General features: G+C 38.1%; 1 protein-coding gene and 1 pseudogene across 1 annotated transcript in view; both read right to left on the reverse strand.

Annotated features, from left to right (window-relative positions):
- The window catches only part of Klhl1 (kelch like family member 1), a 409,920-nt gene that overhangs the window by 215,927 nt on the left and 166,994 nt on the right, over positions 1 to 26,999 (reverse strand). Inside the window, exon 4 of the mRNA XM_047552871.1 lies at positions 19,421 to 19,617. Within this exon, the coding sequence (XP_047408827.1) occupies positions 19,421 to 19,617 (197 nt within the window). The remainder of the gene's footprint in view (positions 1 to 19,420; positions 19,618 to 26,999) is intronic.
- Positions 14,609 to 16,341, reverse strand: LOC124985862 (keratin, type II cytoskeletal 8-like; annotated as a pseudogene).

Consider the following 26,999-nt stretch of genomic DNA (forward strand, 5'->3'; position numbering starts at 1 on the left):
AAAAGACCAAAAATAGCTAAAATATCTTAAAAAAGAATAAAATTGAAGACCTCACACTTGCCAAATACAAAGTTTACTGACACTTGATTTGCAGTAAATTGAGAGTGTTTTACTGACATTATGACAAACATGGAGCTCAATGAAAAATAAATGAGAGTAGGAAATAAACCATCACCTTTATAGTCAACTGATTTTTGACCAGGTTGCCAAGAAAATTCAGTGGAAAAAGTAATCATTTTGATATATGATGAGGAAACTGGATGCTGTAAAATAAAGTTACACCCCTATCTCACAACATATAAAAATCACAATACCAGACCTTCAACTATACTACAAAGCAATAGTAACAAAAATGGCATGGTATTGGCACCAAAATAGACAGGTAGATCAATGGTACAGAATAGAGGACACAGACACAAACCCAAATAAATACAATTTTCTAATACTAGACAAAGGTGCCAAAAATAGGCAATGGAGAAAAGAAAGCCTCTTCAACAAATGGTACTGGGAAAACTAGAAATCCATATGCAACAGAATGAAACTAAACCCCTATCTCTCACCCTGCACAAAAATCAACTCACAATGGATCAAGGACCTCGGAATCAGACCAGAGACCCTGCATCTTATAGAAGAAAAAGTAGGTCCAAATCTTCAACTTGTTGGCTTAGGATCAGACTTCCTTAACAGGACTCCCATAGCACAAGAAATAAAAGCAAGAATCAATAACTGGGATAGATTCAAACTAAATAGCTTTCTTTCAGCAAAGGAAACCATCAGCAATGCAAAGAGAGAGCCTACAGAGTGGGAGAAAATCTTTGCCACTCATACTTCAGATAGAGCACTAATTTCCAGAATATATAAAGAAATCAAAAAACTCTACACCAAGAATACAAATAACCCAATCAACAAATGGGCTAAGGATATGAACAGACACTTCACAGAAGATGATCTAGAAGCAATCAAAAAACATATGAAAAAATGTTCAACGTCTTTAGTAATAAGAGAAATGCAAATCAAAACTACCCTAAGATTCCATCTCAACCCAATTAGAATGGCGATTATCAAGAATACAAGCAACAATAGGTGTTGGAGAGGATGTGGGGAAAAAGGTACACTCATACATTGCTGGTGGATCTGCAAATTAGTGCAGCCACTCTGGAAAGCAGTCTGGAGATTCCTTAGAAAACTTGGAATGGACCCACCATTTGACCCAGTTATCCCACTCCTCAGCCTTTACCCAAAGGACTTAAAATCAGCATACTACAGAGATACAGCCACATCAATGTTCAGAGTTGCTCAATTCACAATAGCCAGATTGTGGGACCAACCCAGATGCCCCTCAATTGATGAATAGATAAAGAAACTGTGGTATTTATATACCATGGAATATTACTCAGCCATAAAGAATAATAAAATTATGGCATTTGCAGGCAAATGGATGAAATTGGAGAATATCATGCTAAGTTAGATAAGACAATCTCAAAAAACCAAAGGATGAATGATCTCACTGATAAGTAGATGATGACACATATAGGGGGTGGGAAGGGGGCAGGAATGGAGGAAGGAGGGACTCTATAGAGGGATAAGAGGGGTGAAAGGGGTGGGGGAAAGAAAAAAAATAACAGAGTGAATCAAAAACTATTACCCTAGGTAAATGTATGATTACACAAATGGTATGCCTCTACTTCATGTACAGAGAAACAAGATGTATCCCATTTGTTTACAACAAAAATGAATTAAAAAAATTAAATCAACGTAAATTAAAGAACCAAATATAAGAGCCCAAACCACAAATCCCCTAAATGGTCATATATGTGGAAATAACTGTGACAGTATATGTGGAAATCATGTGACCTTGGATTGATCAATGGTTTCTTAAATCAAAAGCACAAAAAACAAACAGCAAAAAAGGTTAAGTTGGACATCATCAAATTTGAAACCATTGCCTTAAAGAACATCATTAGAAAGTGAAAAGACAACCCACAGAGTGGCAGAAAATATTTGCAATTCACAGTTGATAAGGGACTTGATATCTAGAATATTTTAAGAATTTTTACAACTGAATAATAATCCAATTTATTTTCAAATGTTTTTATTCATATATTATAGTTATACAGAATAGTGGATTTCATTTTGACATAACTTTGCTTCATTTCTCTCCCCTGTGTTTCCTCTATTCTTCCCTTCCTCCCTGTTCTTATTCCCCCTCCTCTACTGGTCTTCCTTCTATTTTTTTTTATTGTTTCTTTAATTTTATAAATTAAAAAAAATTTTTTTTTGCTTCTTTTGAGTTATAAATAATAGTAGAATCCATTTTGATAAAATTATACAAACAGATTATATCTTATTCTAGTTAGGACCCCATTTTTGTGGATCTACATGATGTGTCTCTTTTACTTTTTCAAATTGATGCTTTACAGATACACACAAAGATGAAATTCACTGTAACATATTTATATATGTAATGTAATTTGGTCAAATTTATTCTGTATTTTCTCCTTTTCCCCATCCCTCCTCCCTCCCACTCAGTCTCCTTCCTCCTCTCCACTGATCTTCTCCCTGCTTTTCATGGGATCTGCCTCCCCACTTTTTCCCCATTACTTTGCTCTAGCTTCTACATATAAGAGAAAATATTTGACCATTGACTTTCTGAGTCTGCCTTACAACATTTAGCATGATGTTCTCCAGTTGCATCCTCTTTAGGGATACCATAGTTTCAGTCCTCTTTCCAGTTGAGTAAAACTCCATTGTGTATATATATCGAATTTTCTTAATCTATTCATTTCTTGAAAGGCACCTGGGTTCATTCCATAACTGGGTTATTGTGAATTGCACTGGTATAAACACTGAGGTACCTACAGCACTAAAATATGCTGATTTTAGTTCTTTGGATCAATTCAAGGAGTGGGATAGCTGGGGGATATGATGATTCTATTCCTAGTCTGTTGAGAAATCTCCATACTGCTATCAAAAGTGGTTCTATTAATTGCCAGTACTACCAACAATGTATGAGTGTAGATTTTTACCATTGTCCTTGCCAGCATTTATTATTATTTGTATTCTTTTTTTTATTTGTATTCTTGATGATTGCCATTCTAACTGGAATCTCAATAGTTTTGAATTGCATTTCCCTGATTGCTAGGGATTGCAATGTTTTATGTATATGTATTGAACTAAATATATATTTCTTGGCCATTTGTTTTCTTCTTTTAAGAAATATCTGTTTAGTGTTTTTTTTTTTTTTTTGCTTATTTATTGATTGGATTATTTAGTTTTTGGTGTTAAGGTTTTTGAGTTCTTTATATATTCAAGATATCAATCCCTGTTGGAGGAGTAGCTGGCAAAGGTCTTTTCACACTCTATAGGTTCTATCTTCATACTCTTAATCATTTCCTTTACTGTGTAGAAGCATTGTAATTTGATGTTGTCTCATTTATTGATTCTTGGTTTTACTTCTTTGAATTTTAAGTGTCTCAAACAACTCTATTTAAAAATAGGCAGAAGATCTGAAAGACATTTTTTCAAGGAAGATGTATAAATGTCCAGTGAATACATGAAAAGAGACTACATTGCATTAGGCACCAGGAAAATGCAAATAGAAATTAGAAGAGGACATTTCATACTCACTAGGATGGCTGTAATCAATAAGAAATGTTAAACACAAAGTGACCACATGATCATTTCACTCCTAGATACATACCAAAAAGAAATAAAAGTATTATCTCTACATGAAACTTATATATGAATTTTGATACCTGCATTAATCATAAAACCCCAAAGTATAAAGAACTTGAATATTTGTCATCTGACGAGTGGATAAATAAAATGGAGTACATATGTATGGTGCAATGAAAAATGAAGCACTGATACATGCTGTAACATGAATGAGACTTGAAAATATATTGAAAAAAAAGAAGTCAAATGCAAATGACCACATATTTTATAATGCAATTTCTATGAGAAATTTCTATAAATCAAATAAATAAATGACAGAAAGTAGATTATTGGTTGTAAATATTGGTGAACTTGGGAGGAAATGGAAAGTTAACAAGAAGAGTTCCTTTTTGAATAGAAAAATGTTCTAAAATTGTGGTGTTTGCATTACTCTGAATATGTTAAATTCATTACACTGCACATTTTACATTGATAAATTTATGGCTGTGAATTATGTCTTGATACTGCTTTAAAGCAAAATATTTTGAAGTAGGAAAATGACACTTCAAGAATCATTCCTTGCTCACCTACTGTTATCAGTGTTCCTCTATTAAGGACATTAAGTTTTATTGCTTGGTGATAAAGTGGTGCTTATCAACATTATCTTGAAAAACATTTGCATTTTATGGAACTTAAATTTTAACAGGATATTTGGAGACTCATAAGGCTGTAAAGAATCACAAGAGACCACGCTGATAATCTCTGACAAATTTCATTTGTTTCAGTGATGAGAGAAATCTCGAATGATCTGCTAAAAGACACATAGTTGCATTAAACATCATTAAATGTCAAGTTTCTTAGTTTTCTATGAAATTTTTTCTTTATACTTTACCTTTTTTCTTGTTCAAAGTTAGTATTGAAATATCAAAAGCTTTCAGTTATAAAAAATATAATAAAACATTAAAATGAACTAGGTGAAAATTGCGTTTGTTGCCCAAAATTCAAGCAGCAGAGTTGGGAAAGTATTCTGAACAAAATTAATTAATAAATAAGTATAGTCCAGATTTTTGGCCCCTAGTTTTTAAAACAGCATGAGAAATTCTACAGTGTCTATATGGTTGGGATTATTCCAGAATACCCATGCCAACATTCTGACCATTGTTTTCTCTTTAATCTTAGTGGTACTCTATAGTATCATAGATTCCTTGAAAAATTAACATTGATAAATGTCATACATTCTAAGGTTAGTTATTCACAAAATTTTATGTTACAGTATTTAATATTAAGAAAATTATACTATTTTTATAAAATCTATTAGTTACAGCTTGGAGCTAAAACAATAATAGCAAAAAAACTAATATAGGATATTATGCATTTTTTATAATATAACTCAGATATATTACATTGGCCTCTCTAAATACAAGGATAACTCTTCACTACTATATGTACTTAGGTTTTGATTTTATGTCAATTAAATATATCAATTTTATTAATGCAAATGTAATGTATTGATGAACACAGCTGAATAAGAGTTGACAGCCTGTGTCTTCCTCTTAACCCAGGCAGATGCTTGGAGTTGGTAAAATTCTCATCTGCTGATCTATCAGATGTTTTAAAACAATTTTTGCTTAGAACCTGAAACTTCTTTATTCATATGTCTATTGCATATGCTGCCAAAAAGTTTATTTATTCTGAGTAGTTTACAAATTATTGTTGTTTTGTTGTTGTTTTGGTTAAAGTTATTACCAAATCTTATTTATATAGACCTTATTTATATATATTTATATATATATCATATTTCTGCCTTCTTGAAGTAAAACAATAATAATTCTCAGACAATTTTATGACTTAAAAAAGGAAAACAGAGAGTCAATATACTATGATGGATTTCAAGTGGGTTTACTAAATGTTTTACTTTTGATTCTAAATGTTCTAGTAAAATAATGGTCTTTTCTGTGCCAAATACTATTTCAATCCACTGGAAACTAACCAAGACATGTCCCCCAAAAGCTCATGAGGGAGACCTTGCAAGAAGGTTTACAGTTGAAATGATTAGAGATTAACTGAGTGGTAACTGGAGGAAGGTAGGGTGTGGCTGGAGGAGATGGGTCCTTTGGGAGTGTCTTTGGGTTATAGTTTCTCTGAAGAATGGAGCTCTCTCTGCATCTTGATGGTCATGTCCTGAGCTGCCTTCCTCCACCACATAATGTTCCGCTTCAGGTCAAGTCCGGAGGCATGGGAGTAGGCCATTTGTGGACTGAGACCTCGGAAACCATGATCCCCCAAATAAATTTTCCTCCTGTAAAATTGTTCTTGTCAGGTCTTTGGTCACGGTGGCAAAAAAGCTGACTAAAATAGCTCATTACCTACTAAAGCAAGTTGTTCAAATGCACACCGCATCATTGGTCACTTAAAAACGAAGCTTTAGAGTCTTTGAAACGGTTGTAGTTTTCAAGCCTTCAGTATATAATGAATTTTCTCCTATAATAAAGAAAATGGAATTTTCTACAGTCTCCTTCAAAAAGAGGATAAAAGCACTTCAGTGCATCACAAGTGATATCTGTCGGTATGCATAAAATAGCAAACTTAAATAATTTAGGTAATGTACTATTATTGCCTACTTTTATGTTTCTATTTCTTTATCGAACTTACAAAAGTTTAAAATGTAGAAGTTAATAAGGCAATGATGATAATAATACAACTGTATCATGGTCTGTGAAGATTTTGAATTTTTAAAACATCACACAGTACCCTATTATTAGGTACAATTTTTACAGTTTTGTTTTTGTGCAAAATTTAAAAATATAAAGTAAAAATGTAAGGTACAGTTAGTATAGAGTTCACTACTTAAAAAAACTGCCTTGTTTGATTAATATATGTAGTCAATCTCAATACATAAACCAATTAAAGTATGTAAATTTATACACATATGCCTTAATCAGGTAATGCCATGAGACAAAAACAAACCAAAACAAAACAAACAAAACCAAACACCCAAGTATCTATAAAAATTTAATTCTGTACATTAACAAATGTCAATTTCATCAATTTTTCTTCCAGTTCAAGCATGATATATTTATTTGAAAAAGTATTTTCTAAATTTCATGGTATCTGAAATCATTTGGTTTTGAATTTTATCATTTATTCTTATTCATACGGCAGAAGTAAAAATAAAATCACTTTATAATGTAATCAGTAATTATCTTAATCTCCTTTGTAATAGAACTGGGAATGAAATGAAATTCTATCTCTATGTTTGGAAGTCTCTACGTTCTTTTAACTGTAGATCCAAACAAAATATAAAAAATTTTTAACAATTGCTTATAATATTATAAAAAACAATGTGGACACTTATTCAGTTTTAAATAAGCATACTGTATAATACTGACAAAACAGATAATTTTGATTAAAATGTGCTCTTTCATTGTTTTCAAGAAATCAATTATTTTAATATTTATAAATTATACAACTTTAGTGGAATTTAAATATCTTCCATGTTGTTCAAATTTTCCTCTGTTAAAAAATGTTTTGAAGTTATGAACTGCTAATTGGAATCAAGATCACAACCTAAATTAAAATATTTATTGAATTTACTTAGGTCCAGATCTGAATCACATTCTTCAAACTTTGGGTCACTTCTGCTTACTAGGATCCAGCAATTTTTCATTATGATGTGTTATTTTATACAATTGCTATCATGTGAAAATAGGGTACATTTGGTCTACTAGTAATTGTTTCTTTATTATGTGCCTTCTGTATGTCACACCAGGTTTTGAATTTATTCCTTTATAGCATCATTTTCCATGAAAACTAATGAAATACAATTTTCATTTGAAATATGAGATAATTAAATATAGACCTTGAATATAAAATAACCATTGAGAACTCTTATTTCATTTTAAAAATTGTATGTATGCATTATAGAATATTACATTACCTTTTCAACAGTTTTCAAAGAGCTGAAAATGTTGGTGAATTCTAAAGAACATAGGCACATCTTGTTTATATTTATTTATGCTTACACCTACTAATAAGGTAGTAAGAAAAATACAATGACACAATAAATTTTTCAAACTGTTCTGGTTTAGGGATAAAATTTTTACTTGAAATTATCAATATTTATAAACTTTCCCTTAATTTAGGGTTATTAAATGTATAATATTTTTAATTATTAAAATGTGAAAGTATTAATATATTCTTATAAACATACTTTATTGTGTACCTAGAATAAGAAAGGTGATATACTAAGCTCTAAGAAAAGAACTATGAACAAGTCAGGGGAAGTTTGTTTCCACAAATGATGTTAAAAGATAACTCTATGTGTAGCTTTAATATATTTAGAAAAAATTGGGATCTGAGGGGAGCATCTGATATCCTTGAGCTTTTTCTGGCAGTACACTAAGTTCTGAAACATTCTTTTAAGAGCAGAGATGGCCCATTTCTATCCTGACATGTATATGTACAAAGGGCAGACTGGTTTTGCCCTCAGGCAAAGATTGATTTATCATGTTTCTTTTGAACTCTAATCGATCCCTCTGCATTTTTTTTTCACTTTAAAAATTACTGTTAAACATCTAAAGAATAAATATACTCCTTAACAGGGAAAAAGCATTAAAAGAAAGATCTAAGAAGGAAACATAAAAAGAAATTAGTTCCATAATAATGTGATTCATCAGAAAATGCAAGTAATCTACAATACTATTTTATGATGTGAAATTACTATAGTAAAATGAGACTTTCATATACATAAATTTAGATGTCTTTTCTTATTTGTAAGAAAAGAAAATTATTGATGTCATTTATTGAACACTGTGATTGTCAAGTGAAAAGAACTTATAGGCAAGAATTTCTGTTTTTTCTTCCTTTTCCTATCTCTCTGGAAGACTTTTTTGAACTATTCTAATAATAAGAGATTGTCACTTGCCACCAATGATAATTCTACAGATAAAATGATTGAAATCACTTAGGGATTACTTTCAAGATGTTATGAAAATGCTTTAAATGTGTGTTTATAAGATATTTTAAACTTGAGTGTCCTTTCTTAAAGTTGTATTATTTATATTATTGCCACAACATGAGACATATAATATGTCTACAAAAGCTTAAATCTGGTAGACAATAAAGAAAAGATAATACATTTTGGATAGTAAGTTGTACATGTCTTTTTATGTTGTGGCTTTATAAGCTGTGTACTATATTGTGTTAGAGATAGCTCAGAGGAACAAATGAAAACTTAAAAACGCAAATGAAGGAAATTTGAAATAAATGGAATGTCTTTTAAGTAGATTAATATTATCATCAAATTCTTCTTCATCATAAGCAACAATGAAGCACAGGGGGTTCATTTCTTAATGGAATGTTCAAGTTCGAACCTAAAAACCTGACATTGAAACATGTTTGAACACTACCTGAATAGAAGAAATGGACTATATTATTAGATACTCTGTGATTGTGTTGAAATAATACTTAAAATTCTCACCAATGCACATTTAACTGTGGTTATTTTAGAGAACTCTGAAAATTGAGCAGGGCATGGTTACATAGGACTGTAAACCCAACTACACAGGAGACTAAGGCAGGAAGATCTCAAGATCAAGACAATCCTGGACAATGTAAGGAGACCTTGCCTCAAAATAAAGTTTTAAAAAAAGGCCTAGGGAATATAGTTCAGTGACAAACTACCCATCAGTTCAATACTCAGTAACCCCTCCTCTCCCCCACAAAAAAGAACCTCTATTAATTGCAACTGAAATGTTCTATGTAGTCAAATTGCAATTACACTGGTGAATAGTTACTCATTATAATATTACTATCTTAAATACATTCCTACCAAATTATTCAGTGCAATCTGAATAACCTATTGACACATCACACTAAAAGCAATTAAAAGTCAATTTTTTTTACCCCTCTATTAAAGTCAACTCTAGTCTTAGCAGGTAGTCTTTGTCGGGGTCTTTAGCCCCCTTTCTGTTCTCGACCAGTGACAAGGGAAGGGAGCACTCCCCAACAAGGCCAGACCGAGAAAAGTAGGGCCGACTGACCAACTGCACCCAGCCCTCCAAGCTGAGGACAATCAGACGTGTCAGGGAGACCAGTCACAGCAGGAACTCGTTTATTGAGGAAATCACACAGCTTTTATGTAGGGTAGAGGCTAGGCAGGAACCAATCAGCTTAAAGGTCAGCAAGGCCCGCGAGGTTCACGCAGGTGAGAGTCCCATAGGACTATATGGCAAGCAGGAGCTGATCACGTTTGCAGAACTGTTGTTAACCAATCCCTGACAGTGGTCCAATTTATCGTCATTAACCTTTGAAACCGCCTTTGAGGCCTTGATCTTGCTCACGCGCCAGGGAGTAAGGAGTCCAGCCTGAGTTAGTTAACGTGTCATTAGTCCCAACAAGCCTTACCAATGATCTTAATTTAAAGCACAAGTAAAAACTGCCTGTCAAGAGTATACAAGTTCCTGCAATCTGAAGGACAGAATGGGTGGTGATGGAAAAATACCTAATTTGATTTTGATAATCATAAAAAAAAAACAGTAGTCAGTCTAATTTAGAAACAGAGAACATTGAGAACAATAAAACCAGAAAAATAAGAGGAACTTATTTTCCACGCAGATTTCCACAGGCTTTTTCCAGTGTTTGTGATCATTAAATCTCAATAGCACTGTTCCCCACAACTACTCACTATATCTATCCTGACATTTCTGCTCAATCTATTAAGAAATTTGAAAGTCAAACTTTGATAATTTTCAACTTACACAATCACATATAACTTAAACTTGTCATCTGACTATATGGGAATGTGAGATACTGAAAAGCAATTGAAAGAAAGAAATGAATAAAAGAGGGGAAAAGGCATTAAAAATCAATTTAAGGAGGACATGGTAGAGCACACCTATAATCCCATATATTTGGGATGGCAAAGCAGGAAGGTCACAAGTTTGAGGCCAGCTGGGGCAATTTAGCAAATCCCTATCTCAAACACTGGAAAGGGCTGGACATGTAGCTCAGTGGTAGAATGTATGCTTAACATGTATAATGCCTGTAAAATCTCCACTACCTCAAAAACAAAATCAATATTTATACTAATGTATCACATTTTAGTGTCAAGAAAAATGAATGAACTTTATTTTGGTGACTTAGATGTGCAAGGAAATTTAAACTCCATCTATTCCTCCAAAAAAACTCTAATCTATGGTTTATTGAAAGAGTTACTATTAAAGAGAAAAAGCATGCTTCTAGCAAGAAACCATGAGACATGTCAGGTATTTCAAAACCATTAACAGAAACCACATTGATAAATTCATTCTTTTTCTTGGGCATAACTCTAATAGTTCTGAAAGACAAATTTCCAAAGCATAAGATCTTTAATACCACCAGACTGAAAGGCAGCTACCCTTACATTGACTCTGGAAGGTTTCATGCTCCAGGTTTTCTCTTCCCTATGTCAAGGCTACTGATGAACAAAGTATTCACTAATTAGTCATATGTCCACTGCCTCTGCTTCCAGAATACATCTAGAGAAATACTGAAAGCCAGGCTGATAGCATTGGGCAGAAACCAAGTTGCAAAATGAGCAGGGAAATGGAAGAAAACAAAACACAACTGAGGAACAAAATCTTCATGGAGGTCTTTGATAGCATCTATATTTGAGGTTTATTATACCCATATGAAGTAATCTGTGTATTGTGTTCTGAATATTGGAAATTTGTTCTAATAAGAGTGAAATGTAATTACTGTATAGCGATTAGCATATTCATTCATATCAAATACATGAAATTTGCATTATGACAGTACATACTAAGTTTAATACCTCATTCTAGCTTATTTTATCCATTGATTCTAAGTGATTAGTTAACACTCCTAAGCCATAAATTTGTCAACTGTAGAATGGAATTAATCCATGTCTTGTCTTGCCAGAATTTTGGAAGGAATAAATTAAATAAGTGTATTTGACACTCAGAACGATACCTGACACATATTACACACATAACATATGGCACCACAGTACCAGTAATGGCAAGTATGACCCTCAACAGAGCTGCCTGTAATGTGCCAAACAAAATGTCAGAAAATAGAGCTACCTCTCTCTTTTTCTTTCTCTCTCTCCCAATAAGTACATCTGAAGTATCAACCTTTAGTTTTGTTCTCACCTTTTGCCTTGTCCTTATACTGGGCTGGTGATGTCTCAAAATTAAAATTTGGCCCTTATTTGCTCAAAAAAATTTAATGGTATAATTTTAAATTTAAGACAAAGATCCCAATTCTTAACAGTCTCCATAACCCACTGAAATTTGGTTTGGCCTAAATCTCAAGATTCAAACATTATTTTGCTTCCCTTTCTTCCCCACCATCCTATATCACTTGAATTTCCTTAAACATAAATAGCTCCTTCCCACCTCAGATCACTGGCACATCCATTTCCCTCTGTCATGAACATTCTTTAGCCAACTCTTCCCCACACTAACTCTACCTCATCTTTTACAACTTAGGATAAGCATCACTTGTTTAAAGAGGCTTTTCATGTTTCATTCCCTCATAGCATCTTATAATTTTTGGTTGTAGCATTTATCATATTCATATGCACATATCTATATGCGTAACCAAATAATTACCACTTATGGTGACAATTTATTTCACTCAACATATTGACCTTGACTCTAAGGGCAATTTCATGTCTATTTAGTTTGTTCTTGCAGTCTCAGTGCCACTTCTACAGTACCTGGTACAGAGTCATCAGCAGTATCTCAGCCCTTCGCTTACTCATTCAATAATGAATATGAGGTGTAACCATTCATCTAGATTCTTAGGTTAGAGATGTTTAGAAAACTAATACCAAAAAGGTACAACAGCAGGGTGTGGTGGCATGTACCTGCAATCCCAGCAGCTGGAGAAGCTGAGGCATGAGGATCACGAGTTCAAAGACAGCCTCAGCAACTTTATGAGGCCCTAAGCAACTCAGTGAGAGCCTATCTCTAAATAAAATATAAAAAGGGCTGGGGACGTGCCTAGGTGGTTAAGAGCCCCTGGGTTAATCCCCAGTACTGAAAAAGAGGAAGAAAAAAAAAAAAAAAAAAAAAAAAAAAGAAGAAGAAGAAGCTATAATAAAAATGTGGTGGGTCGGGCTGGGGTATAGCTGAGTTGGTAGAGTGCTTGCCTCGCAAGCACAAGGCCCTGGGTTCAATCCCCAGCACCACACACACACACACACACACACACACACACACACACACATACACACATACACACACGGCAGGTAGATAATAATTACAACAGAGAAATAAAATCAAGGAAATAATGAGCACTCAAAAACATGTAAAGATGTGTAAGGAAAGAGAGAGCTTTAAAGGCAGTGCCACCTCTAATGGAATGTTCAGAGAAGAGGTCTCTGTTCAGTGACAATTCAGCAGCAATTTTGAATGAGGCAGAGGAGAAAGTGATATTCACATTTGGTAGAAGAGAGCTTCTGGCAGAGGAAAGCAAGAGCAAAGTGTATCACATGATATGCTTGATGTTTTAGTTACCTTTTCCTCATTGCAACTAAAATAACTGACAAGAAAAACTTGGAGGAAAAGTTTATTTGGGACTAACAGTTTCAGAATTCTCAGTCCGTAGATGACCAACTCCGCGGCTATGGGCCCAAGATAAGGCAGCACAACATGGGGAAGAGCCCAACTGAGAAAAGCTGTTCAGTTCATGATTGGGTCAGGAAGCTGGGGTAGGGAAGGGTGGCACAGGGAAGATACACCCTTCTAGGCACACTCCCAGTGACCCACCTCCTCCACCTAAACCCCACCTGCCTGCAGTTATCAGCTGGTCAGTTCATTTAAACTGGGATGGACTGAGTGGTTGCAGCTCTCATAATCTAAGTATTTTCCCTCTGTTATTCCTACATTAACAGGTGCTTTGGGGAGACATCTACATTTAAATCATAATTCTTGATGTAGGAAAAAACAGTAAGAAAGTTAGTAAAGCTGGAATTGTATGATATAGGGAAATTCATGGTAGGACATGTGATTGGACAAATGTCAGCAGCAAACCACATGTATACTTGCTGAGACTGCTGAGAGTTCCAATTCTAAAGAAATACCCAGGGAAAACAGGAGAATTATTTAACTTATTACAATGTAGTAGACACTTTGTTAGGATAAAAAATTTGGAAATACTCCAACAAAAGAATTTGCAATATATTTGTGAAGATCAGTCACAAAAACATAAAAAAGATAATTAATTATATAAGGAAGTCTATAATGATATTTCATAATCCTAAGGAAAGGAATAAATACTAAAATTTCCAATGATGGAGATAATGTCATGGAGTTTTGATATTTCTTTGACAGATGAATTTAATTGGAAATGTAGGGATTATTTAGAACTTCATAGTAAGGATTCTGCAAAGAAGTATCTGAAGCTGGTAGAAGTAATAAAAGCACACAACACATGTTTAGATGAGGTGAGTTCAATTCCATTTAATTTTGAGGAAAATTCTCAGGTAGTACTTTAGAAGCAAGGCATGAAAGACTATGTACTTGAGAATAAGGAGCTTGCTGTGTGTGCGTGGAGCAGGGCAGGTTTGAAGAGATTGTTGGATTCGGAAAATAAACCACTCTATTGCTAATAGAAAAGATTGTGGATAGGGAAATAGACTTGAATAGCCATTGGAAGGACTTTGGAAAGTGCTGTTCAGGGATGTTTCCACTATCTCAACCTTCTTAAACTACAGTTCATTTGGAAATTGTTCTTAAAGGCACTGAGCAGGGGAACTATGCTCCTCAAGACCCTCCAGAGGGCACTCATCAACCATCGTAACTGCAACAGTTAAGGCAATAGATTTCAAGGGTTCGCTTGGAAGTTATTCTACTTGTCCATTTCTTACATATCTTACTGCCTGTGGAGAATAATATCTTTTTCTTTTCCAAGATTGTCTCTTTTTTTTTTTTTTTTTTTTTTCAGCTGGCAGGGCCACCCGAGGCTTTATTTTGGAAAAAAAACAAATGAATTGGTTTGGGGTTAAGGGCATGGGCAAGAGGGGGTACTCCAGGCAAAAGAGGGGATGCCCAGGGGTGGGTAGGGCTAGGGCTGAACCTCGGATGGGTCTCTTTTTCCCTATGCTTCCCCCTTACAGCTGCCTCCCCCCAGGCTCTGGGGCAGCAGCAGAAGGCAGGAGAGGGGGAGGAGCTACTGAGGCCGTTCACTTCGGCAGGACATCTGAAGACTCAGACACCAACTTCCCATCGCGAGCCTCAATCTTCTTCACAACCACGGCCTTGGTGTGACTGAAGGAGCTAGAGCCCCCAGCAGAGCTGAAGCTGGGCTGGAAGGAGCTGAGGCCATAGCTGAGGCCAGGGCTGGAGAGGCCCCCGTAGGATGTGCTCAGTCCTCCTGAGTAGCCACTGGTGGTCTTCGTATGGATACTCATATTCTACATCCCAGACTCCAGCCTGCTCTCCTCGCACTCCAGCAGCTTGCGGTAGGTGGCGATCTCGATGTCTAGGGCCAGCTTGACGTTCATGAGCTCCTGGTACTCGCGCAGCTGCCGGCGCCATGTCCTGCTTGGCCCGCTGCAGGGCGGCCCCCAGTTCAGCCACCTTGGCGTTGGCATCCTTAATGGCCAGCTCCCCGCGCTGCTCAGCATTGGCGATGGCAGCCTCCAGGGATGCCCTCTGGCCTTTGATGGCCTCGATCTCCGCCTGGAGGCGGCTGATGTTGCAGTTCATCTCAGAGATCTCGTTCTTGGTGCGGCGCAGGTCATCCCCGTGCTTCCCAGCCAGTGTCTGCAGCTCCTCATACTTTAACTGGTACATGCTCTAGGCATCGGCCCGGCTGCAGTTGGCGATCTCCTCGTACTGGGCACGTAACTCAGCAATAATGCAGTCCATGTCCAGGGAGCGGCTGTTGTCCATGGACAGCACCACGGACTTGTCGGAGACCTGGGACTGCAGCTCAAGGATCTCCTCTTCATACAGCTGCCTGAGGAAGTTTATCTCGTCAGTCAGTCCTTCCAGGCGAGACTCCAGCTCCACCTTGTTCATGTAAACTTCATCCACATCTTTCTTGATGAGGACAAATTCATTCTCCATCTCTGTACGCTTATTGATCTCATCCTCATACTTATTCTTGAAGTCCTCCACCAGTCCCTGCATGTTGCCGAGCTCCGCCTCCAGCTTCAACTTCTCCTGGCCCAGGGACTCCAGCTGCCGCCGAAGATTGTTGATGTAGCTCTCAAACATGTTGTCCATGTTGCTGCGAGCAGTCTTCTGCTGCTGGAGGAGGCTCCACTTGGTCTCCAGCATTTTGTTCTGCTGCTCCAGGAACTGTACCTTGTCGATGAAGGAGGCAAACTTGTTGTTGAGGGTCTTGATCTGCTCCTTCTCCTGAGTACGGCACAGCCTGGATGTTGGGGTCCACCTCCAACTTGAGGGGGCTCAGCAGGCTCTGGTTTACAGTGACTGCTGTGATGCCCCCCACAGCACCAGGCCCACCATAGCTGCTGCTCAGACCCATGCTGGAGCCCAGGCTCCCCCTGAAGCTGCTGCTGCTGCCCACCCGGGAGAAGCTGGAGGAACTGATGCGGGCACCGGGCCCACTCGTGTATGAGCGGCTGCTGAAGGCCTGGGGGCCAGAGGTGGACATTTTGTAGGACTTCTGGGTCACCCTGATGGACATGGTGGAGGCTGGCGTGAAGGCAGGAGGACTGAAGACAAGAGACTCAAGAAGGAGCCGAGCAACTGCTTCTAAGTAGTCCCAAGATTGTCTCTTATTAGCAAACTATAAATCAGAATCCATTGGGGAATGAACTTCTAGGAAATGAATTTCTATGCATCTTCTACAAAAGGCAGAGAGATGAATTTGGAGGTGATAGCAATGAAGATTGGTGGAAAGAGATCACCCAGCAGAGAAGGAGAGATTGAAAGACTGAAATAGACTCAGGACTCTGCATTCGTCTTTATCCAAAGTTGTTGAATTCTGAAATTATACTTTCATATAATACTTAACTTTAAACAATTGATTATACTTCTTAAATTTTAAACAGAATGAGAAACACTTAAATACTGCTATTTTCAATAAAAATGCATTCATAGAATACATGAAGCAGAAATTGTCATGCCTTAATTTTATTTAGCTTCAGCATTCATTTTTTTTTAAACATTTCTTCATATGACACAACCACGAAAAACTTTCCATTCTTGTTATTCTCATCTGTCTTTGTCACTCTTTGCTGCTTTTAAAAAGTGTGATGTCCAGAATTAAGCAAGGGTCTCATAATGAAATCTAAATAGAATGTGGTAGGACTGTTTCATTCAATGGTTTTGATTCTATCTTTATATTCATGCAGCCAAAGTTTAAAATTGTGTTTTTGAATTAGTTTCACAAGTCTGCCTAATCTTGGGCTTGCAATCAAAATTTTCCAGTATTTTGCAAATGAACCAATGCCAAGCTAGGTCACCTTCCCTGGATAGATTTTGGAATCGTTAACACAAAATCAATAGCTGTCACCAAATAAATGAGTAAAATTTGCAAAGGAAAGATAGCAAATCTTATGAAAGGAATAATAAAAAGCAAATTAAGGTCTGATCTTTGAAGATCCAGTTCACAGCTAAAGAGCTTAGCAAAAAAATTTAAAAATAGACCAGGTAAATATTACTTATGAAACACAATTTGAGTCAGTAAAGAAATTAATTCCATTTTTTATATATAGTAGATAGAACAAATGGGGTGATTTCCTATCAAAGCAGTTAAAAAGAAAAAAGAAAATACAGCACAATAGATCTGCTTTCAAAGCAGATTGAATAGATTAGATGGAGACATATGCCTGATTAGACAAGGATCAGAGGCAAATATGTAATGAGAAACTGTAATATCACATGCAAATGCTAATTTTAAAGTGTTAGAAACACAGTAAAATAGAGCTCTAGGAAAATAGCTAAATAGTAAATTTTCTTCTCTTAAATAGTGTGACCTTGAACAACTGGAATATGGTGGAACATCATGTTTTTAAAAATAATTTGAAATCATTTACATTTCAACTGACATGGCACAACATCTAAGCAATATAGATTTTCAAAAATAAACTAATATAGAGACTTTTGGAATGTGCAGCATCTTAGAACTATTTGTATTTGCTTTAAATATATTTTCATATAGGGTATATCTTTTAATATCTCTAAAAATATTGTCACTGTTAAGTGAGAAATTATAGAACAATCTAAGCAGCTGCAAGAAAAACAGTTTTATTACTAAATTAATAATTTGAAACTAGACCAGAAGGGACCATCATCCCTCTGGATATGGAAGCATATTGTTCTTCAGCTTAGCTAAGCCAGGAGCTTCTAATTGTAATGAAATGTGCCTAATTAAATGACAGCAGATGGACTTTGATATTTTGGTTGATAAAGTATTTGTTTACACTGATTTTTTATGGTTCATATAATTTCAAAAGTAGTACTGTGTCCTGTCATGGAATACTTCTGAAAAAGGATTTGACAATAGAATTACAATTTATGAATCTCCTTTTAATTTTTCTATTTTCATCTAATGTACTAATCTGCTTAAGGGATTAAAGAATAAAATGAAAATCATATTAAAACTCTATCTAAGAATAACAATTAGAATACTTTTATGTGGTTGACTCTCAACAGTGATTTAAAAAATGTCAAATTTCAAAGTCTGAGTTGTGAAAGAAACAGAAACCATAAAGCTTAATGAGATTTATCTCTGATAAATGGTTCCCTTGAGCTGAAAAGAAAAAAGTTATATAATACCTTACAATTGGATTTTTTTCAAATTATAACAATCAAAACTTAATAATATTAGTAAAAATAACACTTGCAAAACTGGCTAACATTTATATAAGGTTTCCTCCAAGTCAGAAAATACATTAAGTGCTTTTAGAGTAATTATTAAGTGCTTTTAGAGTAATTGTTTCTACACATAAAATTGGATGAGTATCAAACTGTTGTAACAGGTTACTCTATTCAAGAATGGGAATTATGGAAAACAAAACAAAACAAAAAATCAACCGCTCACACCATAATGTTCACATATATAAAGTATACAATTTGAACTACTTTTAGAATGTCTATAATGCTGGTAAAAATGCATACTTGAATGTGAAGAAAATATAAGAGAAAATATAAAATAGGCTTAATCACTTAATGTATTTTACAAACATTTACTGAGTGATATTCACTAAAACTTTTGAATTATAAAAACAGTGTGGAAAGTAAAATTTGTAAACAAAGAAAAGTTATTTTATGAAACTAAATATTTAGTACAAAAGTTCTCAAGAGTTCTGGAATCCAATATTCAAGTATAATATGCAGTGTAACTGTAAATTTTTCTCCATATATCATGTAGGCAAAGCTGTAGGAAACTTAATGTGCTATGATTTAATGTTTGAAATAGAAATGCGGAAGACATAAAAATCAGCAGCTATGGAAGTGAATGTAGAAAGATAGATATAATGCAATAATTAAGAAAAATTGGTTTATACAACTTTGAAATCCCAAATAATCAGTATTAATACTTATATTATCTGTAAAGTGTAAATAAAGCCATACAAGCAATAATAAATTATATCACATAGAGTATCTTTATGTTGAGAAGAGATATGACTATGGTAATATATCCCATGTAACAAAATAATGAAAAGGTGCTAAGCGTACAAAACTCATTTAAAGTTAAAAAGTTGTTCAATGTCATCACAGTAATTATTTCCATCCTTGATCATACAGTGTCTCTATTATTAAAATATTAATATCCTTACCATTGTGTAGCTGTGGGCCACCTTCATTAATTCAATGCACCCTTGAGCATCTGCAAATGCTCGGATTCCTAAACAGTTAGAGGGGTGCAGAAGCTTCATGAGGAAGTGGCAGCACACTTCCACTACTTGAGGAAGCTGAAGAAGACACGCTGCAGCAAGGAGGTTTTCAATGGTGTCTTCTTTCAATTCCAAGCAACCTAACCATAAGAGAAGAGAATTATGGAACTCTTGAGTTTAACAGACCCTGCTGTATTACTCAAAACATTAGGCAAATTTACTATAAGGTAACTGAGCCTAGATTGATAATCAAGATAAATATGACTCAGAAAAAGCCAGTGTAGAAGTATTACTTACTTAAGGCAATGTTCATGCAATGAACTATTTCATGCAATGTTCAAAATCATCCAGTAAATATAAATACAGTTTCACCTACAGTGAAAGGACAATAGGTTGACAGGGCTGCAGCCATTTCTCCCCTGCCATTTTGCTGCTGCCATTATTCTGCTCCCCCCCTCCCGGACACACACACCATTTTACAACCTAGATTTTTAGCCCGCCATATTCCTCGTCAGTCTTTGGTCAGATTGTTATTAGCCCACGAACTTCCACTGCTTAAGAATAGCTCTCCTGCCCTTTTCTCTTTCTCTCTCTCTCTCTCTCACACTTAAGGGCAGACACTCTGCTCATCAGCTTAATAAAATCTCTTGTGTGAGTTTCCATGTGTGGAGTGTTTTTCTGGGTGCTTTCGTTGGTGCCATGGATCTGATGGGCTTTGCCACCACCACTTAGGTGAGTAGACCACCCCCATCTGACACCCCAGACCTCTGGAAGCTGGTCTCACCTTCCATTTGCCCTGACGCCCAGTTCCACATCCACCACTGGTGAGTCTTTTTGTAAGTCAACTTAAACACTCTTCTGCTGACCTAAGACATGACCATTGATTGTCTGACACCCTTCAGGGGGCTGAGGAGTGGGGGCTCCCCCAGTCATGACTTTTACAGTTACAGCTGACCCCCTTAGTTGACTTTATCTGACAGATGGGTCCCTGATCTTTATGGTAGAGATTCTCTCTCTGGGTTGAGGCTCCTCTTCACTTTTCCTCTCAAAATTCTTGGCGCCAGGTCCTCAACTCCCTCGATTTTTCTAGGCACACCCTGACAGGGGTGACAACTCCCATTATTGTGTTGCCTCCTCATCTCTAGCCAACTAGTCTGTAACCTTGGGACGTCTTGGACATTGACTTGGCTGTTTATCAGTCTCCACCATGGGATCTGGGTCCTCCATTCTGGCAGATTCACCCCTGGGATGTCTACCACACAATCTTAAACCCCTTCACTTGACCCCCAGACTAAAGCCACCAAAACTTATTTGCTTGTGTAATTATATTGGCCACAATATCCTTTAGATAATCAATTCAAATGACCAGTTAATGGCACCCCGGATCCCAGTGTTCTATGGGACCTATACAATTTCTGTGAGCAAGTGGGGAAAATGGAAAGAGATTTCTCTACATTCAAGCTTTCTCTTTCTTGCACCCTAAACCTAATCTTTGCTTTTCCTGCAAACCCAAACACCTCCTTTTGGCAATGAAACCTTCACTTCCTCCCACTTTTCCTTCCTTTCCTAATCCCTCCTCCTCCTCTGACTTTGATCTGGCTAACCAGCCACCCCCATACCAGTCCCTTATGGCAGAGGCCCCTGCCCCCGGCCCCTGCTCCTCCATCTCCTTTGACCCCTTCTGTTTTGGCTTCCACCATCCCAGCCTAGCCCACTCAGTCCTCCTGCCACGAGGTTCCCATACACATGTTCTAGTCTCCCTACAGGAGATGGCCAGTTTGGAGGGAGTGACCAGACTCCATGTTCCTTTCTTGCTCTCTGATATTTCCCAGATGGAAAAGTGGCTAGGCTCCTTCACCTCCAATTCCACAAACTTCATCAAGGAATTTCAGTACCTTAGCCGTCTTATGACCTTATCTGGCATGACATTTATATGATCATATCCAACACCTTGACACCTGAGGAGCACAGGAGAGTCTGGAAACAGGTGCACAACTATGCAGATGAGGTTCACCAATCATCCCCTACCCACCCCATTGGGGTTGAAGCAGTACCAGAAAAGGAGTCCCAATGGGACTATAACATGTGGACTGGGCATCTGCAGCAGGACAAGTTCCAAACCCGCATCTTGCAGGTCTCACAAAGGCCACCATTAAACTCATTAATGCAATGTTCAAAATCCTTCCTGATTAACTTCAGGAAGTAATACAGGACAAAACTGAAAACTCATTGACCTTTCTGAGTTGCCTCACAAAGGCCACACTCAAACAATATTAGTCAGAACCCTGAAACTTATTATTTTTCCCAAGTCACCCAGACAAAAAGGCTAAACTGAGTTGGTTGAACAATGGGACCCCTTACCCCACAGTCGGAAGTTCTAGTAGTGACATTCAGGGTGTATAATGGAAGAGAAGAAAAAAAAAAACAAAAAAAAAACTAAAATACCAAATGCTAACCAAAGTCTTTCATCCAGTTAGACCTGCCCAGCCAGCTACTACTAGGGGCATCCTACCTCCCAGAAGACCTCCAGGTCCATGTCTCAAGGGCAGAAAAGAGAACCACTGGGCACAAGCCTGCCCAACTCCCAGCAGCCCCCAGGTCCTTGTCCAAAATGCCACCAACCAGGACATTGGGCAGTGAATTGCCCTGGTGCTCAGAGAAGTGCCAAGTCACCCTCACCCCCTTTCCCCAGTGACTTACTGGGATTGGCAATGGATGACTGAAAGGGTCCAGGACTTCTACACCTTATGATCACCATGGCTTAAGAGCCCTGGGCAACCCTTATGATGGCAGGCAGGCAGTTAGATACTGGAACCACCTTTTCAGTGTTGCAGGATTTTGGGGACCCACTTCCCCTGACAAATCCTCTATTTGGGGGGTAGAGGGAAAACCATATCACCCGCTACAAACTCCTCCAATAAGTTGCCATATTGGACAAATCTTAACTCATTCTGTTTTGATAATTCCTATATGTCCCATTTCCCTCCTGTGAAGAGACATCCTAACCAAATTGGGTGCTTCTATTTCTTTCTCACCCACCATGTGCCTCCACCAAGACTCTTATGCTATTCCTCTCCTCATGATCTTGCAGGAATATACAACCCAACCTGAGTCTTCATATCCCTGTCCTCCCTCCCTTGTTGACTATAGGGAACATTCCTCAAGCCTATCTGACAGCAGTCACTAACACCATGGTCTAAGTAAGCCGAACAGTCTGGACAGAGAAACTGAGGTAATGGTAAAAACTTGCCATGAAATGAAGGTCTTTGCAGCTGCTGAGGCTGAGTTAGAAGCTGAGGGAATGCCTCACTTATGAAGCATCCCAGCAAGCTATGATGTGAGTTCACCCATGCTGCCTTGCCTCATGCTGTGTGCAGGAGCTTATCATCCTCCCAGTCTTTGTCTCAGACCTGTTGCTGGGCAGAATTACTTAGGCATACTTGGTTTGTTTACATTACCTCGATGTATAGTTCACCTGTACACTGATTCTGTTATGCTTTAACAAGTATATTAACCTGATTGGATAATGTGCCTATATATTTCCTGTACAATCCTAAATAAAATTAGATCTGTGCCTTCAGAGCCCAGTCTCCGATGTCTGAGTTCACTAGGTAGGCATCGTATATCCTCACCCTCAGCGGACCCTGTCTCCGAACATCTACAGTTGACCCCAAGGTATGGGACACCCACATACCCTCTATATCCTCATGCTCACCTGTACTCATTCACCTGAAGGACCCAACATCCTACCCAGTCCAGGCCCAATATCCCTTTCCCAAAGGAACCTTTTAGGGCTTCAACCAGTCATCCATGATTTAAGGTAGAAAGGCTTCCTGCACCCTGCCAAGTCACCTTATAACACTCCCATCCTGGCTGTTAAGAAGCCTAACAAATTTTACTGTTTAGTACAGGATCTCCGAATCATCAATCTGCAGTTGTCCCCATCTTCCCCATTGTGCCCAGTCTCTACACCTTGCTTTCCTCTATCTCCACCTCCACCATATCCTTCTCTGTGAAGGATGCCTTTTTCACTGTCCCTCTTCATCCTGACTCACAGGATCTCTTTGCTTTCACCTGGACTGACCCTCTCACTTAAGATTCTTCTCGACTGACCTGACCATTTCTCACACAGGGATTTTGGGACAACCTTCGCCTCTTGTGGTCAAACACTGTCTCACAATCTTGCCTCTCTTACTTTTGTTTCCTCCTTCCTCTTACAGGATGTTGATGACCTAATTTTATGTAGTCCCTCTCTCAAGGACTCCCAAGGAGACACTATTAAGCTTCTAAATTTTCTGTCTGATAGAGGGTCTAGGGTCTCTCCAGCAAAGGTACAGCTTTCCTAACCTCAGTTTACTTACTTAGAAGTCAGCCTCTCACCTGGATTTAAGGCCATCACTGTAGAGAGAAAAGCATTGTGGCAGGACATGCCCACTCCATCTATCAAGGAAGAAATTCTTTCCTTTCTAGGGCTAGCAGGATATTTACAATCCTGGATCCCAAATTTTTCCATCCTGGTGGTGGTCCCCTTGTATGAGGTTTCAAAGGGTGCTTCCACTGAACCTCTTCTCAACCGAGCGGAAGCCCCTTTCTAGACCCTAAGGAAAGCCCTTCTTCAGGCTCCAGCCCTATACCTTCCTGTCATCACCACACCATCCTATCTGTTTGTCTCTGAGAAAAGTGGGTTTGCTCTGGGATTCTTAGGACATAGGTTCGGTCCCAATATCGGCCCAGTGGCATACCTATCAAAAAGGCAAGACTCCACAGTAAAAGACTGGACACCATGTCTTAGGGTATTGATCAAAGCATTTGTCTTAACCCAGAATTGAAAAAACTTTCCTTTGGGGTTCTCACTGAAGTGCTTTCACCTCATCATCTATCAGAGTTTCTTACTTATAAAGGGTCTGCAAACTCTACCGACCTGTTGGGTATTAGCTTTGCAAACTGCTCTTATTAAAGACTCTTCCATTTCCTTTAAGACATGCCCTCCTTTAAATTCAACCACCCTCTTACTCTCGCCTGCCAATATACATGCTTCAGCAACCCATAGTTACCTTGAGACTCTGAAAGAGTTAATCCCCTCCCCCTCCAATGTTCAGGAGGGGGGTCTTATACAACCCTACTTTCATATGATTCACTGATGGGAGCTCTTTTCTCTTTGAAGGGATCTGACCGACTGGTTATGCCATTGTCTCCCTGGAAAAGGTTGTAGAGTCAGGACCACTAACTAACAACACCACCAACCAACAGGCGGAACTAATTACCCTCACCTGTGCATGCACCCTCCCAAAGGGAGAATCCCTCACAATCTACACTGACTCCAAATATAATTTTCACATTATCCTTTCCCATGCTGCTATTTGGAAAGAGAAGGGCCTTCTTACCACAAAAGGGAACTCCATCACCAACTTTAGCTACATCCTATACCTCCTTGAGGGTCTTTGCCTCCCAGCAACCATAGGACTTGTACATTGCCATTCCCATCAGACAGACCAATAATTCTTCAGGCAACAACAAGGCAGATGAGGAGGCTAAAAGAGCAGCCCTTCCATCTACTCCAGCCCCCATCATGACCCTCCATGATCCCTTACTTCCACCGCCCCTCAACAGAGAGATACTTTCCTACCTCCACTGTCTATTCCACTCCAACCTTTCTTCACTCTCTGCTAGGACTCATTTGCAACTATCCTCCTCTGACATCTCATTTCTGAGGAAACTCTTCTCCACATGTGAATTTTGCCTACAAACCAATCCTACAGTCATCAGACTCCCCACTTTTTTGACTCACTAGGCCCGTGGCACCATTCCAGGGGTAGACTGGCAACTTGAGTTCACTCACATGCTCACAGTAAGAAAATCTAAATACCTTTTGGTCATGATAGACACCTTCTCAGGATGGGCTGAAGCCATCCCCATCTCCAAAAAAAGGGAACTAACGGTCTCTATGTTCATCCTCATGAAATCATTCCTCGCTTTGGAGAGCATACCTCCTTCCAATCAGATAATGGGCCTGAATTCATCTCCTGAATTTCCCAACAACTTGCCAAGACTCTTGGAGTCCCTTGGCATTTCCACATTCCCCTTTCATCCATAATCATTGGGTAAAGCAGAATGAACAAACCAAAGTCTTAAAAATGTCTTAACCAAACTTTAGAACTTCACCTTGACTGACTTAAACTCCTGCCTTTTACTCTTCTGTGTCTTCACTGGTTCCCGAAGAAAACTGTCACTATCTCCCCTTTTGAGCTCTCCCCTTTTGAGCTGACATACCGTCAACTCATCCTTCCCCCTGGGATAATGTCCCTTCCTTTCCCTCTTCCTTCTCCTATGTTCATTCTCTCCTAAACCACATTCGGGCATTCCTATGGGGTTACTCTGATTCCTCCCTGCCTGGACCCTTGTCTGACATCCTGGTGCAATCTCTTGAAATAGAAGACCAAGTTCTTATCTCTCCTCCTCAGAAGGCTACAGCCCCTCTATCTCCCAAATGGCAGGGATCATATATGGTGATCCTGGCTACGCTAGTGGCTGTCAAGGTGGGAGGTTTACCAGGATGGCTACACATTTCTTGGGTTAAGTTCTACTCTCATTCCACAAACTCCTCTCCAGCTTCTAACCCTCAGGTTTCTTCCATCCAATACTCAGCCACCATAGTGGGACATCTCTGCCTCAGGCTGAAGACCATCAAGCCCTCCACACTTCTTCCCATTTCGGAGGCCAACGGCCAGAACACCAAGACACCAGACAACCACACCCAGCCACGAGAACTGGACTGCCAGCTACATTCTTACCTCCCCTGCCATTTGCCCTGTCTGCCATTTTCCTAATTATTGGAATTTTCCCCAATAGATCTGCCCAGGTGCCAGCCATTTTCTCCCTCACAGATTGCCCTAGGGACTGCTGGAAGACTGACTTCTACTGTCCCCAGGGACATTTTACCCATTTTACACACAGCTAATGCTCAGAGGATTCACTCTTAACACAGATAGTCATCCCCACATACCAAATACTCAATTTAACTAACCTTTTCATGGCACAGGAATTTTGAATGTGCATGAGAGCAGGGTTCTCTCATCTCCTGGCTAGTGCCCTAGAGCTTTTACAGCTCTTTGACTTTCAATAGCATCCCCTTAGAGTAGTCAGATAATTTGCTTCCAGATATATATTTCCAATGAGTTCACAAGAAAAAGGGAAGTTCTTGCAGGAAGAGTGCTGCTTCTATGTCAATCTGGTATTTTTCAGGACAAGATCAAACAGCTGCAAGAGGACTTGGAAAAGGGAAGGAACGAACTTACCCTAGGAACGTCATGGTCCATTTTGGGCCAATTATGGCAATTTATTCTCCCATTTATGTTCCCCACTCCTTATAATTGCCATCATACTGGTCTTTGCCCTCTACACATTGAAGTTTGCACAAAATCTGATTCAAAACAATTTCTAATCAGACTATTAATCACCTTGTATTACAGGACTATCAGGACCTCATAAAGGAACAATCAGAGCCTGACTACAAGTGCACTCC

This window comes from Sciurus carolinensis, chromosome 5 (assembly GCF_902686445.1).
Source record: "Sciurus carolinensis chromosome 5, mSciCar1.2, whole genome shotgun sequence".
Taxonomy (NCBI): Eukaryota; Metazoa; Chordata; class Mammalia; order Rodentia; family Sciuridae; genus Sciurus; species Sciurus carolinensis.